Source organism: Diabrotica virgifera, chromosome 1 (genome assembly GCF_917563875.1).
Source record: "Diabrotica virgifera virgifera chromosome 1, PGI_DIABVI_V3a".
NCBI lineage: Eukaryota > Metazoa > Arthropoda > Insecta > Coleoptera > Chrysomelidae > Diabrotica > Diabrotica virgifera.
The window spans coordinates 41,934,838-41,951,769 of NC_065443.1; the positions used below are offsets into that span (position 1 = coordinate 41,934,838).

At 32.7% G+C, this 16,932-nt stretch overlaps 1 protein-coding gene across 1 annotated transcript; it reads left to right on the top strand.

The window, feature by feature from the left end:
- The first annotated feature begins 12,613 nt into the window (after window positions 1-12,613).
- On the top strand, window positions 12,614-14,035 carry LOC126890641 (putative uncharacterized protein DDB_G0282133). The gene has a single exon (XM_050659736.1). The coding sequence runs from the start codon at window positions 12,614-12,616 to the stop codon at window positions 14,033-14,035; it is 1,422 nt and encodes a 473-aa protein (XP_050515693.1).
- The last annotated feature ends 2,897 nt before the right edge of the window (window positions 14,036-16,932 follow it).

Here is a 16,932-nt window from a genome sequence, read left to right on the forward strand (position 1 = left end):
GGGGCGTGTGCTAGCTCATTTGAAAGGATATTCAATTCTCTATCCAGTATTATTAACATTGACATAATTATCTATACAGAGTGTATTTTAGTATAGGTACTGTTGCCCCTGTCGATTTTCATTTTGAAACGACAATTTTCCAATCCTAATTTTAGTATACAAGATGATTTACTTAATTTAATTAAACTTAATGTACCTTTTTTACTGATTTAATTTTACAGTTATTCCACTAGATGGCAAATACAGTGAATATGTGCATATGTTTTATTTCGAATAATCATTTTAAAATAGTTTCAGTTTTCTATTTTCTCTGAAAATTGTTGCAAGCTTCTTGTTCTTATTCTTAAAATCATGTCACTACAAATTTATACGAGCCTACATATTAAGGGTATAGAAAGTATTATAATATATGACATACATGCTTTTTTCCATTTATTGAAGATATTTAACCTTATCCTGAAACAATGCAATGTGACCAAGTGTCCTCAACTAAAAAAATATATCCCACTATTTTGATATTAAATGTATAGTTTGTACTATAAACCGTATTGAAATAGATTGCAACATGTGTGTGTGGTTGGGATATTGACTGCGAAACCTAAGGCTTCATTCGCCTAATCATATTTACCTTTGATTCTTATAACAATAAATAAAATTGATTAACATTTTATATCAATATTATTAGTGTTTTTAAACAATATCAGTATGATATATCAGTATGATAAAGTCAAGATAAACAATACTATAACAGAAAGCTTTGAGGTCAAACAAGGACTGCGACAGGGTGATCCATTATCGTCTATAATGTTTAGCATATTACTAGAAAAGGTTATACAGGAAGCAAACATTAATAGAACAGGTCTGATCTACCACAAAAAACATCAGTGCTTGGCATTCGCAGACGATTTGTTAATCTTGGCTAGGAGCAAAATAGAACTTATAGAAACACTCATGAAACTCGAGGAGAGGGCAGCAACCAAAGGATTGTATATAAATGAAGCAAAAACAAAGTATATGGAATGGACAAATAAGCAATTCGTTCGGGGGCAATACATAACAATGAAAACAGCGAAGGGAACACAGTATAAATTCGAAGAAGTTGAGAGATTTGAGTACTTAGGAACTGTCTTCACAAGAGATCCTAACTGTGAAGAAAAAATACAAAAGAGAATTATGTCGGGCAACCGCGCTATATTTGCTTTTAATGGGTTGTTAAGAAGTAAACATATATCACGAAGAGCAAAACTAAGAACTTACAAGACCGTAATAAGGCCGATAGTAACGTATGCTTCTGAAACATGGGTCACTACAAAAAAACATCAAGAGTTGTTATTAGTTTGGGAGAGGAAAATACTGCGCAAAATCTTCGGTGGTAAAAACTTAAATGGACAATGGGTAAGAAGAACAAATAAGGAACTAACTGAGCTCTATCAAGATCCTAACATACTAGCAGTAATTAAGGCGCAAAGACTTAGATGGTTGGGCCATGTGCAGAGGATGATTCCATCTAGAATTCCCAGAATGGTACTATCTAGTGCATTGGCAGGGAAAAGACGAAGAGGAAGACCGAGGTCACGATGGAGTAATGGAGTTAGAGAAGATATGAGAAGAATTAACTTAAGGAACTGGGAAACAAAAGCGACTGACAAAAGGGAGTGGAAAAGAATAGTACATCAAGCCATGGGCCTACTAGGCTCGTAGTGCTTACATATTATAATATCGGTTTTCTAATATTATCCAGTTCCATATCCAGTTCCGAATCCAGTGGTTATATTTCTTCCGTATTGTTTAGTTTCGCTTCCAGTGATTGTATTTTTTTTTCTTGTTTTTTTTTTGAAATATTTATTTATTATTTTATTACTATATTTTTTTTATTGTGCTCATAATAGATTGCAACATTGTGTACAGACATGAATGCAGTAACAATAAATAAAAAAATCGGAGATCCACACCCCGGATTTGAAATCGAAACCTCTGCTTTACGAATCCGAGGTCTACCCACTAGGTCACTAGGCTATCGCTCTTAGACAATATTTTTTCCTGAAACGGGGAACTTTTAAAGCCGGGTCTAGACTATGTAACAAAACATGCTAATAACAAAGTTGTACAACAAATTTGTTGTACAACTTTGTTATGTAACTTGTTATAATATAGCATGAGTATCCAGACTATATAACAAAAAACAAAACAACAACATGCGCATAAATTTTGCAGCATTTTAGATGGATAGCTGGTAGGTTAGGTAGTATATAAAATTGCGTCATATAAGTATGGAGGATCTCTTCATAGCAACAGCAGCTTGTGTAATATTGTGGAGGCGACACCGGCGTGTTAAATTAATATTTTGGATGTGTCCTTCATTAGCAGCTCGAGCAAAATATAGGTAGTGGTACAGCTCTTTTAGCTGATCTGGAAAGAGATAACATAGACCCATCGACAGGAGACATTAAATGTGATGGCAGTTTTAAAAACTTCTTAAGAATAGAAAGTTCTGATTTTGAATTTCTTATAAATGAAATCGGCCATAAAATAGGCAGGAAAGACATTTCGAGATGCAATTCCAGTAAGAGAAAGATTAACAGTTATATTATTAGCAAAGTATATTTTTTAAACTTTTTACTCATTGTTTCAGAGAGGAAGTATAACATTTCTGTAAAATTTAATTCCTCAGTATTATCGTCTTCACCTGTTCATGATTGAGTGTCACTGTCTGTTTGAATTGGTGTAGCTGGAGAAGTAGCGGATGTAGGTGTAGTGGACGGAATAGAAAGGCTCAGATATATTGTATGATTGAGTGCCTGTTTGAGTAGCTGATGAAGTAGTCTGCATCTATGTAGCGAATGAAGTGAATATTATAGGTTTTATGTCTGAACACTCTGCTCTGTAGAGAATAGTATTTATGTCAAATTTAGAGTTGATTTGCACCGATTTGCTGTTAAGGTTCCGCGTACTGCTTTTCTTTTGTTGGCTTGAGTTATAGGCGTACGTGCATTAGTTTTAACTACAGTTTCTGTATCTATTTTCACTTCTATTTCAGTCTATTCATCGTGTTTTTTATTTGTTTTTTAAATCAATAAATGTAGCTCATCCCATAGCAATCCCATAATACTCGTTACTTACGAAATAGCTCAATTAAATGAGTAGTCAGTTCTTTCGACAATTTCATCGCGTAAATAACCCTACGTGAACAGAGCAAAGAAAAATCTAGCACAATCACTCCAGAATGAACAAGGCGATATGACTCCAACGGTTGCTGCTCGCGTAGGTACTATGCCAGAGAAATGTTTCAATAACATGTTTTTAGGTGTAGATCAGTCGCGGTGCGGTTTTATAACTTTCTTTGATGTTTACCGACATCTGTTGGATAACATAAAACATGCTATATAACCAGAAAAATGTTATACAACACTGTGTTTTAAAACTTGTTTATTTAAAATTTTGTAACAAGTTACAAAACTTTGTTATTTAACATGTTTTGTTACATAGTCTGGACCCGGCTTAACGGTAACTTCTTATAGGTAATACACTACAATTTCTGAATATTTCTTCTGAAATCTATCGAATGGTACCAAACACGACCCCCACGGAGGTGGGTTACTTTAAAATCTTAAATAGGAACTCCTTTTTTTATTTCAGATTTGGATTCTTTGCGTAAAAATAAGCAACTTTTATTCGAAACGTTTTTTCTAATTACGGATAGGTGGCGCTATAATCGGAGAAAACGGGTGTTGGACATGGAAAATTAAATTAAAATATGGAAAGTCCCCACTAAAATGGAAAATTTTACTTAACTTTTTTGGTTTTAGAACCTAATAATCACAACCCAATAGGTCCCCAAAGCGCTCGAGTGACTGCACATTTAGCATACTTTGCTCCCCTACTATATGTATTATAAATAATATGCGAAGTAATTATTAACCCAAACAACCATAATTCAACTTTTATTTACTAATAAAGAACTGGACGAAAGTGTCACATCAGCTTTTATGAAACACATGAATATTTACATAAAAAGGTACTATAAGTGATCTGCTTGAAATCGATATTCCCAAAATCATCTAAAAATTGTTTATACTTGAGTACTTTGAGACTCTTGTATGAAATGTGAATACCGAAATACGATTAGGAATCTCCATTATGTAATTTTTAAATAATACATAATTCTTAGGAAATGAAAGGTATTATACAAACGTGTTAAAAAATACTACCTACTGAAATTTTTTGATGGCAATAAATGATGAATTGGTTTATGGAATTTATTTTTAAGGTGATACAGTAGCGATCAACAGGTAGCCAAAACGCGTTCCAAGATTGAGGCTGTAATTTTGAATATTTTTTCGAGATATTTGGCACACGTATTTGTAAATGGCGGTACAGAGCGCAATTTGAAAAATATATTAATATGTGGAAATTACTCTGTAAATAAATACAATATTAAAAAAACGAGTCTGTACCGCCATTAAGAAGAACAAAAAAATAAACTTTCTTCAAATAAACTTTTTTATCAGATGCCTAGATTTTGTGTCATTTTGGAACTACTAATGAAATAAAAAATTTTAGTAGTTCCAAAATGACACAAAATCTTGTAGCCAGGGAGGTAGTGTCAAATTTGACCGGAGCATTTTAGCATGGCTGGTTTCTTATTATTTAGGTAGGTGTTCCAAAGCTTATTAACAAATGATGTGTCAGCTGGCCCAAAACCGGGGATTTTAGGCAAGAAAAGCTAAAATATGAAAGTTGATGGACCAACGCTACAGCTTAAATATCAAATATTTATATACGTTACTCAGAACATTCAATGGACTTGCTTACTTGGCTCCTACATTTCACTCAGGAGATCGGGGTTCAAATCCTGGCGCGGAAAATTCTTTTTGTTTTTTAAATTGACATTTTATTTTGAAAAATATTTATTTTTATAATACCACGTTTTTATTATTTATACGAGACCATATAAAAAAATCTGTATGTCTTTTATAGAATCGCAAACTATGCATTTTTGGTCATAATATTATGATTGATCTTAATAAGCAAATTTGTTGTACATGAACCCCTGAAGGTTCCTGAGTTGGTAAGACCAACAATCTAAGTGAAAAGGGAGATATTATTTGTTATTTTTTTGGACAAACTGTTTTTTCTTAATTTTATATGTTGTAGAACCGAAAGATACAACCCTAAATTTTCACTTTTTTATGACCAACCCCCATGTTTTAATAGCAATCTAAATATTTCCCTATTCTCTATAATATATAAAAATGAATGTTTGTCTGTACCTATGTCCCTTATAGAATCGTAAACTATGCATTTGGTAGAAAAAAGTATGGGTACGCAATATTTTTTAGTATTTTTTGGCTTTCTGGTAATTTTAGGTATTAAACATTCAAACATTATTTAGTTTTAAGGCGGTACGAAGTTTGCCGGGTCAGCTAGTTAATAATAAAAAAGTATTAACTCTTTTAACTCTATTAATTATTAAGTATATTAAGTATATATTATTAAGTATTAACTCCTTCCTGGGTTCATGTAAGTACAAAAACTTTGCTTGAGGTCATCATAATATGATTAAATGCATAGTTTACGATTCTATAAGGGACATACAGACAAAAATTCATTTTTATATGTTATAGAGAACAGGGAAATAATTAGATTGCTATTAAAAAAATGGGGGTTGGTGATAGAAAAGTGAAAAATTAGGGTTGTATGTATCTTTTGGTTTTACATCACATAAAATTATGCAAAAAACAGTTTGTCTAAAAAGATAAAAAAAATGTCGGGAGTGGGGTGGGGAGGCCAACCCCCTTTTTCACTTAGATTGGTCGTACTAACTCAGGAAGCTTCAGGGGTTCATGTACAACAATTTTGCTTATTAAGGTCAATCATAATATTTATGATCAAATGTATATATGCTATTTCATAAGTTCTATGCATAATTCTATAAAAGACATACAGACTTTTTTTATATTGTCTCGTATAAATAATAAAAACGTGGTATTATAAAAATAAATATTTTTCAAAATAAAATGTCAATTTAAAAAACAAAAAGAATTTTCCGCGCCAGGATTTGAACCCCGATCTTCTGAGTGAAAGGTAGGTGCCAAGTAAGCAAGTCCATTAAATGTTCTGAGTAACGTATATAAATATTTGACATTTAAGCTGTAGCGTTGGTCCATCAACTTTCATATTTTAGCTTTTCTTGCCTAAAATCCCCGGTTTTGGGCCAGCTGACACATCATTTGTTAATAAGCTTTGGAACACCTACCTAAATAATAAGAAACGAGCCATGCTAAAATGCTTCGGTCAAATTTGACACTAGCTCCCTGGCTATAGGCATCGGATAAAAAAGTTTATTTGAAGAAAGTGTATTTTTTTTTTGTTCTTCTTAGTGGCGGTACAGGCTCGTTTTTTTAATATTGTATTTAATTACAGAGTAATTTCCACATATTAATATATTTTTTAAATTGGGCTCTGTACCGCCATTCTTTATTATATTACGAATACGTGTGCCACATATCTCGAAAAAATAATCAAAATTACAGCCGCAATCTTGGAACGCGTTTTCGCTACCTGTTAATCGCTACTGTTTCCTCTTAAGTAAAATATGTCATTTGGATATTTTTTTAAACTCGATAGATCCTAGGGACATGTCGGTAGATCGGTAGGATCATCACTTTTGGGAGTTTTGGGAATATCCCAATTGACAACGCAATATACACCGACGCCGTCTACAACGAGCGACGAATCAGAGATGCCAGATTGGGGTACTTTCGCCCATTTTTAGGGTACTTAATTTGAAAGCACATGGGAAAATTGTTATAGGTTGAATTGGTTGGGGAATTTTTCGGGAGGAAAATTGAGCAAACTGAATTGCAATATAAATGTATGTAACATATAACATTATATTAACATTATAACCTATCGAGTATTTGCTTCTGATTAAAAAAACCGAAAAATGGTTTTTGGAACAACCGTTTTTTTTGACCAGTTATAACCGCCAGGTTAAACCGTAAGTAAAAAACCGGTATAACCGAAAACCGGTTTTTTGTTCAACAACCGCCATCCCTACCTTGGTTGTTACAAATACAGTTCGCTGGAATAAGTCTTTACCCCCCTTATTAACTTATTTATTTTTAGCACTAAGAAAAACGCTCGGATAGGTCGAATTTTAAAATAATCATAGTATATTATAGCGTCAATGTTTCGAACTTTACGCGATCCCTCTTCTTCAGGTGACAGGCACAACTTTGATTTTTTTAAATAGAAAAGTAAGTACATCATGTGACACCTCATTTAAAGGCTTTTTTCTACAACCGTGTTAAAAATGCAATTTTTAGAACTCCATACGTGCGTTAAAAATGCTACTTTAAGGCAGGGCTGGTTTTAGGGTTCTGAGCGCCCCTGGCAAAATAAAATTTGGCGCCCCTTCATATAAGAACATACAAATTTACTGCAAATATAAAAAAATAGGAAAAAATCAAAATTTTACCATAAAGAACAATGTAAAAATATATTTATTTAAAAAATAGTAGGATAGTTATTACTTATAACTTATCCAACATAGGGCATAGCATAGCGAGCATATTTTAAGTTCAAGCGACGAAGAAGCGAGGTAAAAGATAAATGCACATTATCAACAACCAGTAAAAAATGTGTATAAATAACTATTTAGATGGAAAATAAGCCACAATTAAATTGAAAAAAATAATTTTATTATCGTTTCGACGCCCAAATCGGGTGTCGTTGTCAAAATACAAAATACTACTAAATTAAACAAACATGTTGTTGCTTAGTAAAAAATTCGTCTAATAATTTATTTAATCTGACTCATTTATATCATTTAATGTGTATAAATCTTCTACAAGACCAAAAACATGTTGATTGTGCGCAAGATATAGCTGCATCCCCAATAACTAAATTGAGGGAGTGGCATCCACTTAGCATAAAATAGCATGCGGATATTCTTTGCAAACGCGAGCTTGTACATCTTTATTTTTTCTCTAGAGCCGTTGTGATATCCTTGGCCTTACAATCATCTATGCAAATTCAAATAAAATCATTCATTATTTTTTTTTATTATCTCATGAGCTTTTTATTATATCTATGACTCGATACCTTTAGAACCAAGCTATGGTTTTAGGTATCGAGTTACTAGGACAAACAATATGCTGCATACTAAAATTAAACCCGGTACTGTGGGATAAGAACATCAGTATAAAAACAAAAAGAAGAATATAACATAACACCATGACAAAAAGTATTCTGAATAATGGGTGTGAAAATTGAATAAAAAATACGAAAACCAAATGCAAAATAAGAGCAACAGAGATCGAATACCTAAGTAGAAGCTGTATAAGGGATAGAATAAATAACATAGAGATTAAGAAAATAATGGTAATGAATTCAAGGGATAATAGACAACATAGAACAAAAGAGATTAACCTGGTACGGACATGGCAGAAGAGCAGACCAAAATCGTTGATAAACAGAATAACAGATTGGAGCCCGATAGGAAGAAGGAAGAGAGACAGACCCCGAAAATCTTTTAGAGATAAAATGGACGAAGCAATATTAGAAAAGAAACCTGCAGGACTGGAAAAACAGAAAGAACTGAAAATAACGGTCAAGTGAAATAATACAGGAAAAACTATGGAAATCCAGGGTGGTCAAGAAAAAACAGGATGTTTCTAAATAAATGCGACAAACTTTAAAGGGTAATTCTATATGAAAAAATAATGACAGTTTGCTCTATAAGCGTATGTCAGCAAATACTTCGTTTCCGAGATATGGGGTGTTGACATTTTTCTTACAAACTGACGATTTCTTTATTGTTCTAAAACCGGTTCAGATATGCAAATGAAATTTGATGTGTTTTAAGAGGTAATTATTGCGCATTTTTTGACATAAAATTAATAATTTTATATCTACTGTTGAAATGGTGTGAATTTTTTTAAAGGAAAACATAGTACGCCACTGAGATATTTCAAATAACAAATCATTTTGGAATTACTCGTTCAATTTATGATATATACAAAAATCTATTATTCCTTTTTTTCATACGTCGTTCGTGCCGTTTTATGCAAAAAGTGAAACATCTTAACGCGTACAAAGTATTCGAAATAAATTTCTATATATTCATATTATGAAAAAGAACTTGTCAATTCTAATTCATATAGATATACCTGGTTTGTTTTTTTTTATTTCAAATTACACACCCACGGACACACGACAATGTTGATAAAGCAAAGTTTACAGAACAGGAAGACAAAACTATTTAACCATATTGAGGCTATAATGACAAGCAGCAGTATAATAATATCACTGACTATTCATAAATTTGTTGATACTTCGTAAATCTGATCTTAGTGTATTTTAGGTATGTATGTATAACATTGTAATACCATAAAAGTGATAGGTATTACCTGACAAATGACCTTTAAAAGCCATAACAATTTTTAGGTTGCATTATTTTTATTAGAGAATTTTTGTGAGCTAGAAATAGTTTTCTTATTGTTACAATTATTTAATATTAATTGTCTTAGGAGTAATCTTAGCCCAAAGATAATCTATAAAGTCCAAAAAAATAGTGAATGTAAAAAATATTATATTTTTTTTTGTTTAGCTAATGCCTCGACAACTAATGGCCATTGGCATGGTAGGTACGGTAATTTTGAACAGTTAGGTACCTAGTGTCATGTGTAAGTAGTGTGTATTGAGTAAGTGGCTTGTTACTTTGCAATGTCGACGTCATTGTCTTTGCAAAGAGACGCTAATTGTATCCGAACGTCTGCGGTCCCTCCGGTGAGAACCGATCCCACGAGGACAGAAACTATATTCATTTATTAATTTATAATAAATGAAAAATTTCCGACCCTGGTGAGATTCGAACCCACAACCTTTCGGATTTTTTCGATCCAAAGGCAGGCGCTCTTACCACTGAGCCACGGAGGGGGTAAATATTATATTTATAAATCAGCGTCTCTCAAAATTTGGCGCCCCCAAATTCTGGCGCCCCGGGCGGTCGCCCGGCTCGCCCGTCCCTTTATCCGGCGCTGCTTTAAGGCACTAGTGCTTTAAAATTTTTATGGCACTGCAATTCGTATTGATCGTATAGGCAATTTTGATGTAATGTCAAAAAAATATAAAAATGGAATGTCAGTCAAGTTCAAGTAAAAGTTTTTGTAGATATTGTCCTGTAATTACGTTTGTAGAAAAAATATTGCATGATATGCGTGTTAAAAAGTGCATTTTTAAGGCACTCATGTGAATTGCAGAACTCGCTGTCGCTCATTCTGCAAACTTTCACATGCGTGCCTTAAACGTGTACTTTTAATACTTATATCATAAATAACTATTGAAATACCGATTACAAAAATTTATAGTATTTTAAGCCTTTCTTAGAGCATATGCGCAAAAATTTCGCTCGAATTATTTTTAAATGCGTTCATTTTTTTCGAATACTGAGAAAACCTTAAGTATTTTTAAAAAATTTAAACGCAGAAAGAAATATTACTGTATTATCCATGGTCGAAAGTCCTTGAGAACTTCTATAATATTTATTTTAATAAGTCACAGGGGTGAAAAAAAATAGTCTGATTTTTAATTTTAAATATATATTACAAAAGAAACTTTTTGTTCATTATAAGGGACTTTCTGCCCTCGGGAATAATGTAGTCTTCTATTTTGCGTTTAAATTTTTTAAAAATACCTATTAGTTATCTCAATATTCGAAAAAAATAAATGCGTTTAAAAAGAACTCGACCGAAATTTTGCGCCTACGCTCTCAAAAAGGATTAAAGTATTAAACATTTTTGTACTGTTTGAATTTATGCGACGATTGACGATCCACTGTTTTAAAGATTGGTTGAACAGATGTTGCCAGTTGTATGGTCCTCACTATGTGTATCGTAAGTTATTCAACAGGGCATAGAATATACATGGTTAGAAAATATACGCCAAAGTCAGCGCCTCTATGCGGAAAATCTCTGAACTAAAAATTGATGTGGACCATACAAAGTGAGGTCCCACTTTTTTTTGTAAAAAAACAGTGTTTGCTATCTGTACATGTCTACGAAAAAGTCTTACATTGATTGACTAAGTGAGGTCCGTATACTGGACCTCACTTTGTACAGGACCTCACTTCAACCGCAGTTTCTTTTGATATGTGGCTCACTTCATACGCTGGGAGTAAATATATATATATATATATATATATATATATATATATATATATATTGTCATAGATAAAGAAAAGCAGAGAGGAAAAAGAAGAAAATCTAATTATCTAATTGTATGATAATTTTGTATTACGTTAAAATAATTTTTTTAATATTTAATGTTTTCATTCACCATGTAAATTAGATACCGATTTCAATTACCCAGTATTGTATTGTAAGGTATTAGTTTTTTTTATAATGTTAAAATAATTCTATGAATTTTGGACAAATACGTTTATCATGTTAACAGTGCGGTTACATTCAATAGACAGTGTTTCTACGAACAATTAGCGGCAAAAGCGTTTGGAGGCGTTGATATATGACGTAGTAAGGATATTTGTTTGGACGAATGGAACTGAAGGGAGGATATAGTTTGAAGGATGTCAGAAGTTTTAATTTTTTTTTTGACAAGAAAAGAACGAGAGTCAGGGTGTGTTTTAGAGAGCTGAAAGAGAAGGTACTGTTGAAGAATAAGTAACAAGAATGTCGGTCTTCGTTAATAAAAAAGACTTATAGGCACCCGTATATAAAAAGTACAAAGTAAAATGTTATTTTAAAAGTCAAAAGTAAATTCAACATCAAGTGAACACAGCTGTACAAAGGTATCCAAACATATACATTATTCTCTCCGTAAATAGTCTCTGTTTGCCACGCTTTTGGTTTCATTTGGTTGCATCGACCTATACGTAAAGACTCCAGTGAAATAGGACATAAACTTTCACATAAACTTTTTCGCGATTTTTAAATGGACTTTTGTTTACTAGGTACTTATAATTCAATTTGTATTCATACTGGGTAATTTCGATTTCAAAATAATTTGCGTTATTTTTCAGATTTGTTTTCATTATTTTGCACAAGCATTTCATAGATTGTCTGTTTTTTTTTTAGTTTATTCTATTATTAAAAATTTGTGTTTTAATTTTTTTTGGTATAATTAATTTTTCTTTAATATACGGTTATATTTTAATTTTTTTTTTGATTTTTATTTTTCCATGAGTTTTTTCTGAGTATTGGTTTTGCATTTCTGCGATTGGATGATGTAAAACCTTGAGATAAATTTATTAATTTGAGCTAGCCCAATTAAAGTAGATATCAATAAGTAGAATCAAAACAATATTGGCGCCCAAGCGTGTGAGGCAAAAGCAGAAACACCAATACCCAGACAAAGTGTACTGGAAAATATATAAATTCTTACAGGATTTTTCTAATTTTTTTTCTCTCTGCCAAATTTCGACAAAGTATTTTTGATTTTTATTATTCAAACCTTTTTCGCTTTGAATAATCTTGGAACAATTTTTTACATAACCAGATATTTTTATTTGATCAACATTCTTGTGGAATAGGCAAAGATAATAGTTCGGTTGGTTTGTAAGTTCACATTGTTAAGTCCAGAAAAAGGAAAGAAAATGGAGACAAGACTCAACAAAAAACAAAAGGAAACAGAAGAACGTTATAGCGAGGAAGGAATAGAAAATGTAGACGAAGAAATTAGTATTACAGAAACAACAATCAAGGAGACTACCACAGAAATGTCAACAATGGATAGGATATTACAAATGCTACAGATACAGGAAGAAAACAGTAGAAGACAAGCAGAAAAAATAAAAAAAAGTATAGATGAAAACAGTAAACGACAAGATCTAGGTTTTAAACAAATGGAGCAGAGACTAGAACAGCATAAAGAGGAGGTACAAATGTATGTAAAACAGATGAAACATGAAGTAGAGCAGAAAACAAAGGAAATTAGCCAAAATTTAGAAAAACATACCAAGAAACTACAGAATTTGGAGAAACATGTAGAAGATAGAGACGAGGAAATAGAGGATAGATTTAGAAAATTGGATAAGAAACTATTGGAAGTAAAAACACAACATAATACTGGAGAAAGAAGACAAGTAATTATACACAATGGAGCAGAAAATAAGGTCCAATTTGGCGGGGATATAAAGAAACAGCACCCAGTCCCGTTTATTAGGATGCTTAAAAATAAAAAACAAGGATATGAAGAGTTTGAAGAGGCTAAGGATATGATAAGGACTCATTTTAGGGATGGAGCAGCATTATGGTTCGAGAGTAAGCAAAATGAGTTGCAAGATTGGGAAGAATTTGAAAGAAAATTTTTGAGATATTATTGGGGAAAAGAGAAACAGATGGTCGTGAATAGTGAACTACAAAATGGAAAATATGATGAGAAACTAGGAATATCTGAAGAGAAATATGCATTGCAAGTATACGCCAGTGGGCAATATTTAAATTATAATTATTCGGAAGAACAGCTAGTTGAATTGATAGCAAGACATTTTGACAATACAATGGAAGACTATGTCACCTTACAAGGTTATAGGGACATGGACAGTTTATGCCAGTTCTTAGTTGTAAGAGAAGCTCGAAGAAAAGAAAGAAGGACCGGTAAACAAACGGAAAACAATGGGAACAACCAAACAAACCGCACAAACAACTACAGACAGTCTCGTAATGAAAATCCTTACCGATACAATGGATATAGGGATAATGAGGGACAAAGATATACAAACAATTTTAATCAAAATAGGTATGAACAGAATAGAAATGGATATCATCAAAATAGATTTCAAAACAGTGGGAGAAATTATAACAATCAACCATATCAGCCAAATGCAGGTCGGGAAAATTGTAATAGAGGAAACCAATATAACAACAACAATGGACAAGGAAGAGAACAGAACAGAGAAATAAACAGCCTAAGTTTCATCAGAGAAGGAGAAAATGAACAAGGACACCAAGAAATAGACAATGTGGAAGTAGAAATCAATAGAGCAGGGTCGTCTTTTCAGGAGGGCACTCACTAAAAACAAGCATAAAATTTAATTCAGGAATATATACTCACCCTAGGGAATTTATCACTTTAGCGGGAAAAAAGGTTGAATACGTGCGTAATAATTTGGTTATGGTACAGGGGTATATTAAAAATAAAAAGGTTGATATACTTTTGGACACTGGTTCAGAGGTATCATTAGTTAATAAACAATTGATAAAGGATTTAGGACTAGATTCTCACAGGTATAATATTTCTCGAATAAGGTTAGTGAGTGCTAATTCAAAAAAGATTTCGACTACGAATGAGGCTATTGTTTTGACATTGAGATTTAAAAATAAAGAATATTTGATTAATTGTTTTATAATTGAGGACATGAAGTATGATATTGTCATTGGAGTGGATGAATTGGATAAGTATGGAACGAAAATTAATTTTGCAAACAAATATATAAAATTTGGAGAGGACATAATGGAAGAAGGTTTAAAGGAAAAAGAAGATGAGCAGGAAGTCAGTACAGCGCCGAATAAGGTACGCACATCAATAACTGACAAGAAAGATGAAAATAAAGAGGTACAAGAAGATGACACAGGAAATGAAGTAGATGTTTTGACAACACAATTTGAATATAAGAAAATGAGAAGTGTGGCATCGCAAACGATGGACACCGATGAAAGAAAAGAGGGGAAGAAGAGGAGGAGAAGAAATAGAAAAAAAAGAAGTGTGACGCCGATACAGGTGGACACATCTTTAGGACAAGAAGAGAAAGAAGAGGAAGAAGGAAATTTAGATATCAGTACAGCGCCGCAAAAGGTGGGTACAAATATGACGGAAAAGGAAGTTGAAATATTGGATGAAGAAGAAGCTGTAGTTTTTGAAGGAGAAGAATCGGAGAAGAGAGAATTGGAGTTAAATATGTGTACAACGACAAGGCATTGCGAAAGTGAAGAAGAGACATCAATAGTTTGTGGAGAAGAAATGACGTATGACTTAAAAAAATTACTGGCAAGACATACGGGATTAATCAATACAGAAAATAGAGCAGCGACAAAATACGAACACACGATTAAAATGAAAAACTTATCTAATTTCCGCTCGAAGACATATCCTATTCCATTTAAATATAGAAAAGATGTAGGTCAAGAAATAGATAACATGTTGAGGGATAAAATAATTGAAAGATGTGATTCACAATACATAAATCCAGTAGTTATTGTTAAAAAAAGTAATGGGGACATAAGGATTTGTTTAGATGCACGTAATTTGAATTCATGTACAGTGCCCCAATACGAGGCCCCGTTGAATATAGACTCAATTTTTGGTAGAATCACAGGATCTAGTTTTTTTACAAAATTGGACTTAAAACATAGTTTCTGGTTAATTCCTTTAGCAAATGAATGTAGGGATTATACTGCTTTTTCTATCGACGGAGTGGTATATAGGTTTAGGGTAGTGCCATTTGGTTTACAAAGTGCATGCGCGGCTTTGGTAAGGGCATTGCACACGATTTTAAATAAACACGGTGATTTTGTTTTACATTATATCGATGATTTGTTGATTTATTCCCATGATATGTCTAGCCATATGAATCACATAAAGATAGTTCTCAAAGAACTAGATAAAGCAGGTTTAAAATTAAACATAGGAAAATGCAAGTTCTTTCAAAAAGAGGTGATTTACTTAGGTTTCAAACTAGACAGGCAAGGCATAAGCCTAGATGAAGAGAGAGTCAAGATCATAAAAGAATACATACGTCCAACAAATTTAAAAACACTGAGAGGATTTTTGGGAATGATAAACTATTTTAAGAAGCTCATTCCAGACATCAGCCAAAAGGAACTGCCATTGATAGGTCTTTTGAAGAAAAATGAAAGATGGAAATGGGGCAAAGAGCAGGAAGAAGCATTTCAAAATCTTAAGACAGAATTTGCAAATGGAAGTAAGATATACTATCCGATATACACAGCACCGTTTATTTTACGAACAGACGCTTCGATGAATAAGTTTGCAGGGGTGTTATCCCAAATACAAGAAGAAATAGAAGTTCCAATATGCTTTGTGTCCAGAGTAACAAAAACATACGAAAGACGATATAGCGCGACCGAGCTAGAATTTGCCAGTATTCTTTTCTGCGTGAATAAACTACGTTTTTATTTATTGGGATCAAATTTCACCATAGAAACAGATCACGCCGCTCTTGTTAACATCATGAACAATAGAGTAGTAAACAACAGAATACACCGTGGTATTTTATTACTACAAGAATATGATTTTGAAGTCAAATATATCAAAGGAAAAGATAATATCGTCGCCGATGCTCTCACCAGAGATGAATATTTTAATAAAGAAGAAAAAATGGAATTTCAGGTTGGAATGAACATTCTAAGAGACGACGACGGAATCTATTCATTAGAGGAGGTCATGAGAGACCAAGAGAATCTGGCAGAACAGGAAAAAAACAGAGCAATACAAGAAAATGGAATTTATATAAAAAGAAAGGAGGAAAGAGAACTGTATGTGATTACAAACGAACTGGCTAACAAAATATTGATTGATATACACCGAAACAATGGACACGTTGGAAGTAGGAAAAGCTTTCTGGTATTCCGAGAAAATTATATTTGCAAAGGCGATCATAAGTTAGCAAAAGACATTGTGAAAAGATGCGAGGTTTGCCAAAAATATAAATCGAGGAACTTTAAAAATGAAAACATACCTAAGAATATAACATCTGGCCAAAAATTAGATCTAGTAGCCATAGATATGTTGAGCGAACTGATAAGAACTCCCCGTCGAAATAAGCACATTTTGGTGATGGTGGATATTTTTTCGAAATTTGTAAAATTATACCCTTGTCGAACAACAAAAGGAGATGAAATATTACGAAAAATAGACAATTTTTTAGAAGAAGTTGGGACACCGAGGAAAATA

What these genes read in the sequence shown, in the direction of transcription:
- LOC126890641 (XM_050659736.1), top strand. Translation starts at nt 12,614, where the DNA reads ATGGAGACAAGACTCAACAAAAAACAAAAGGAAACAGAAGAACGTTAT.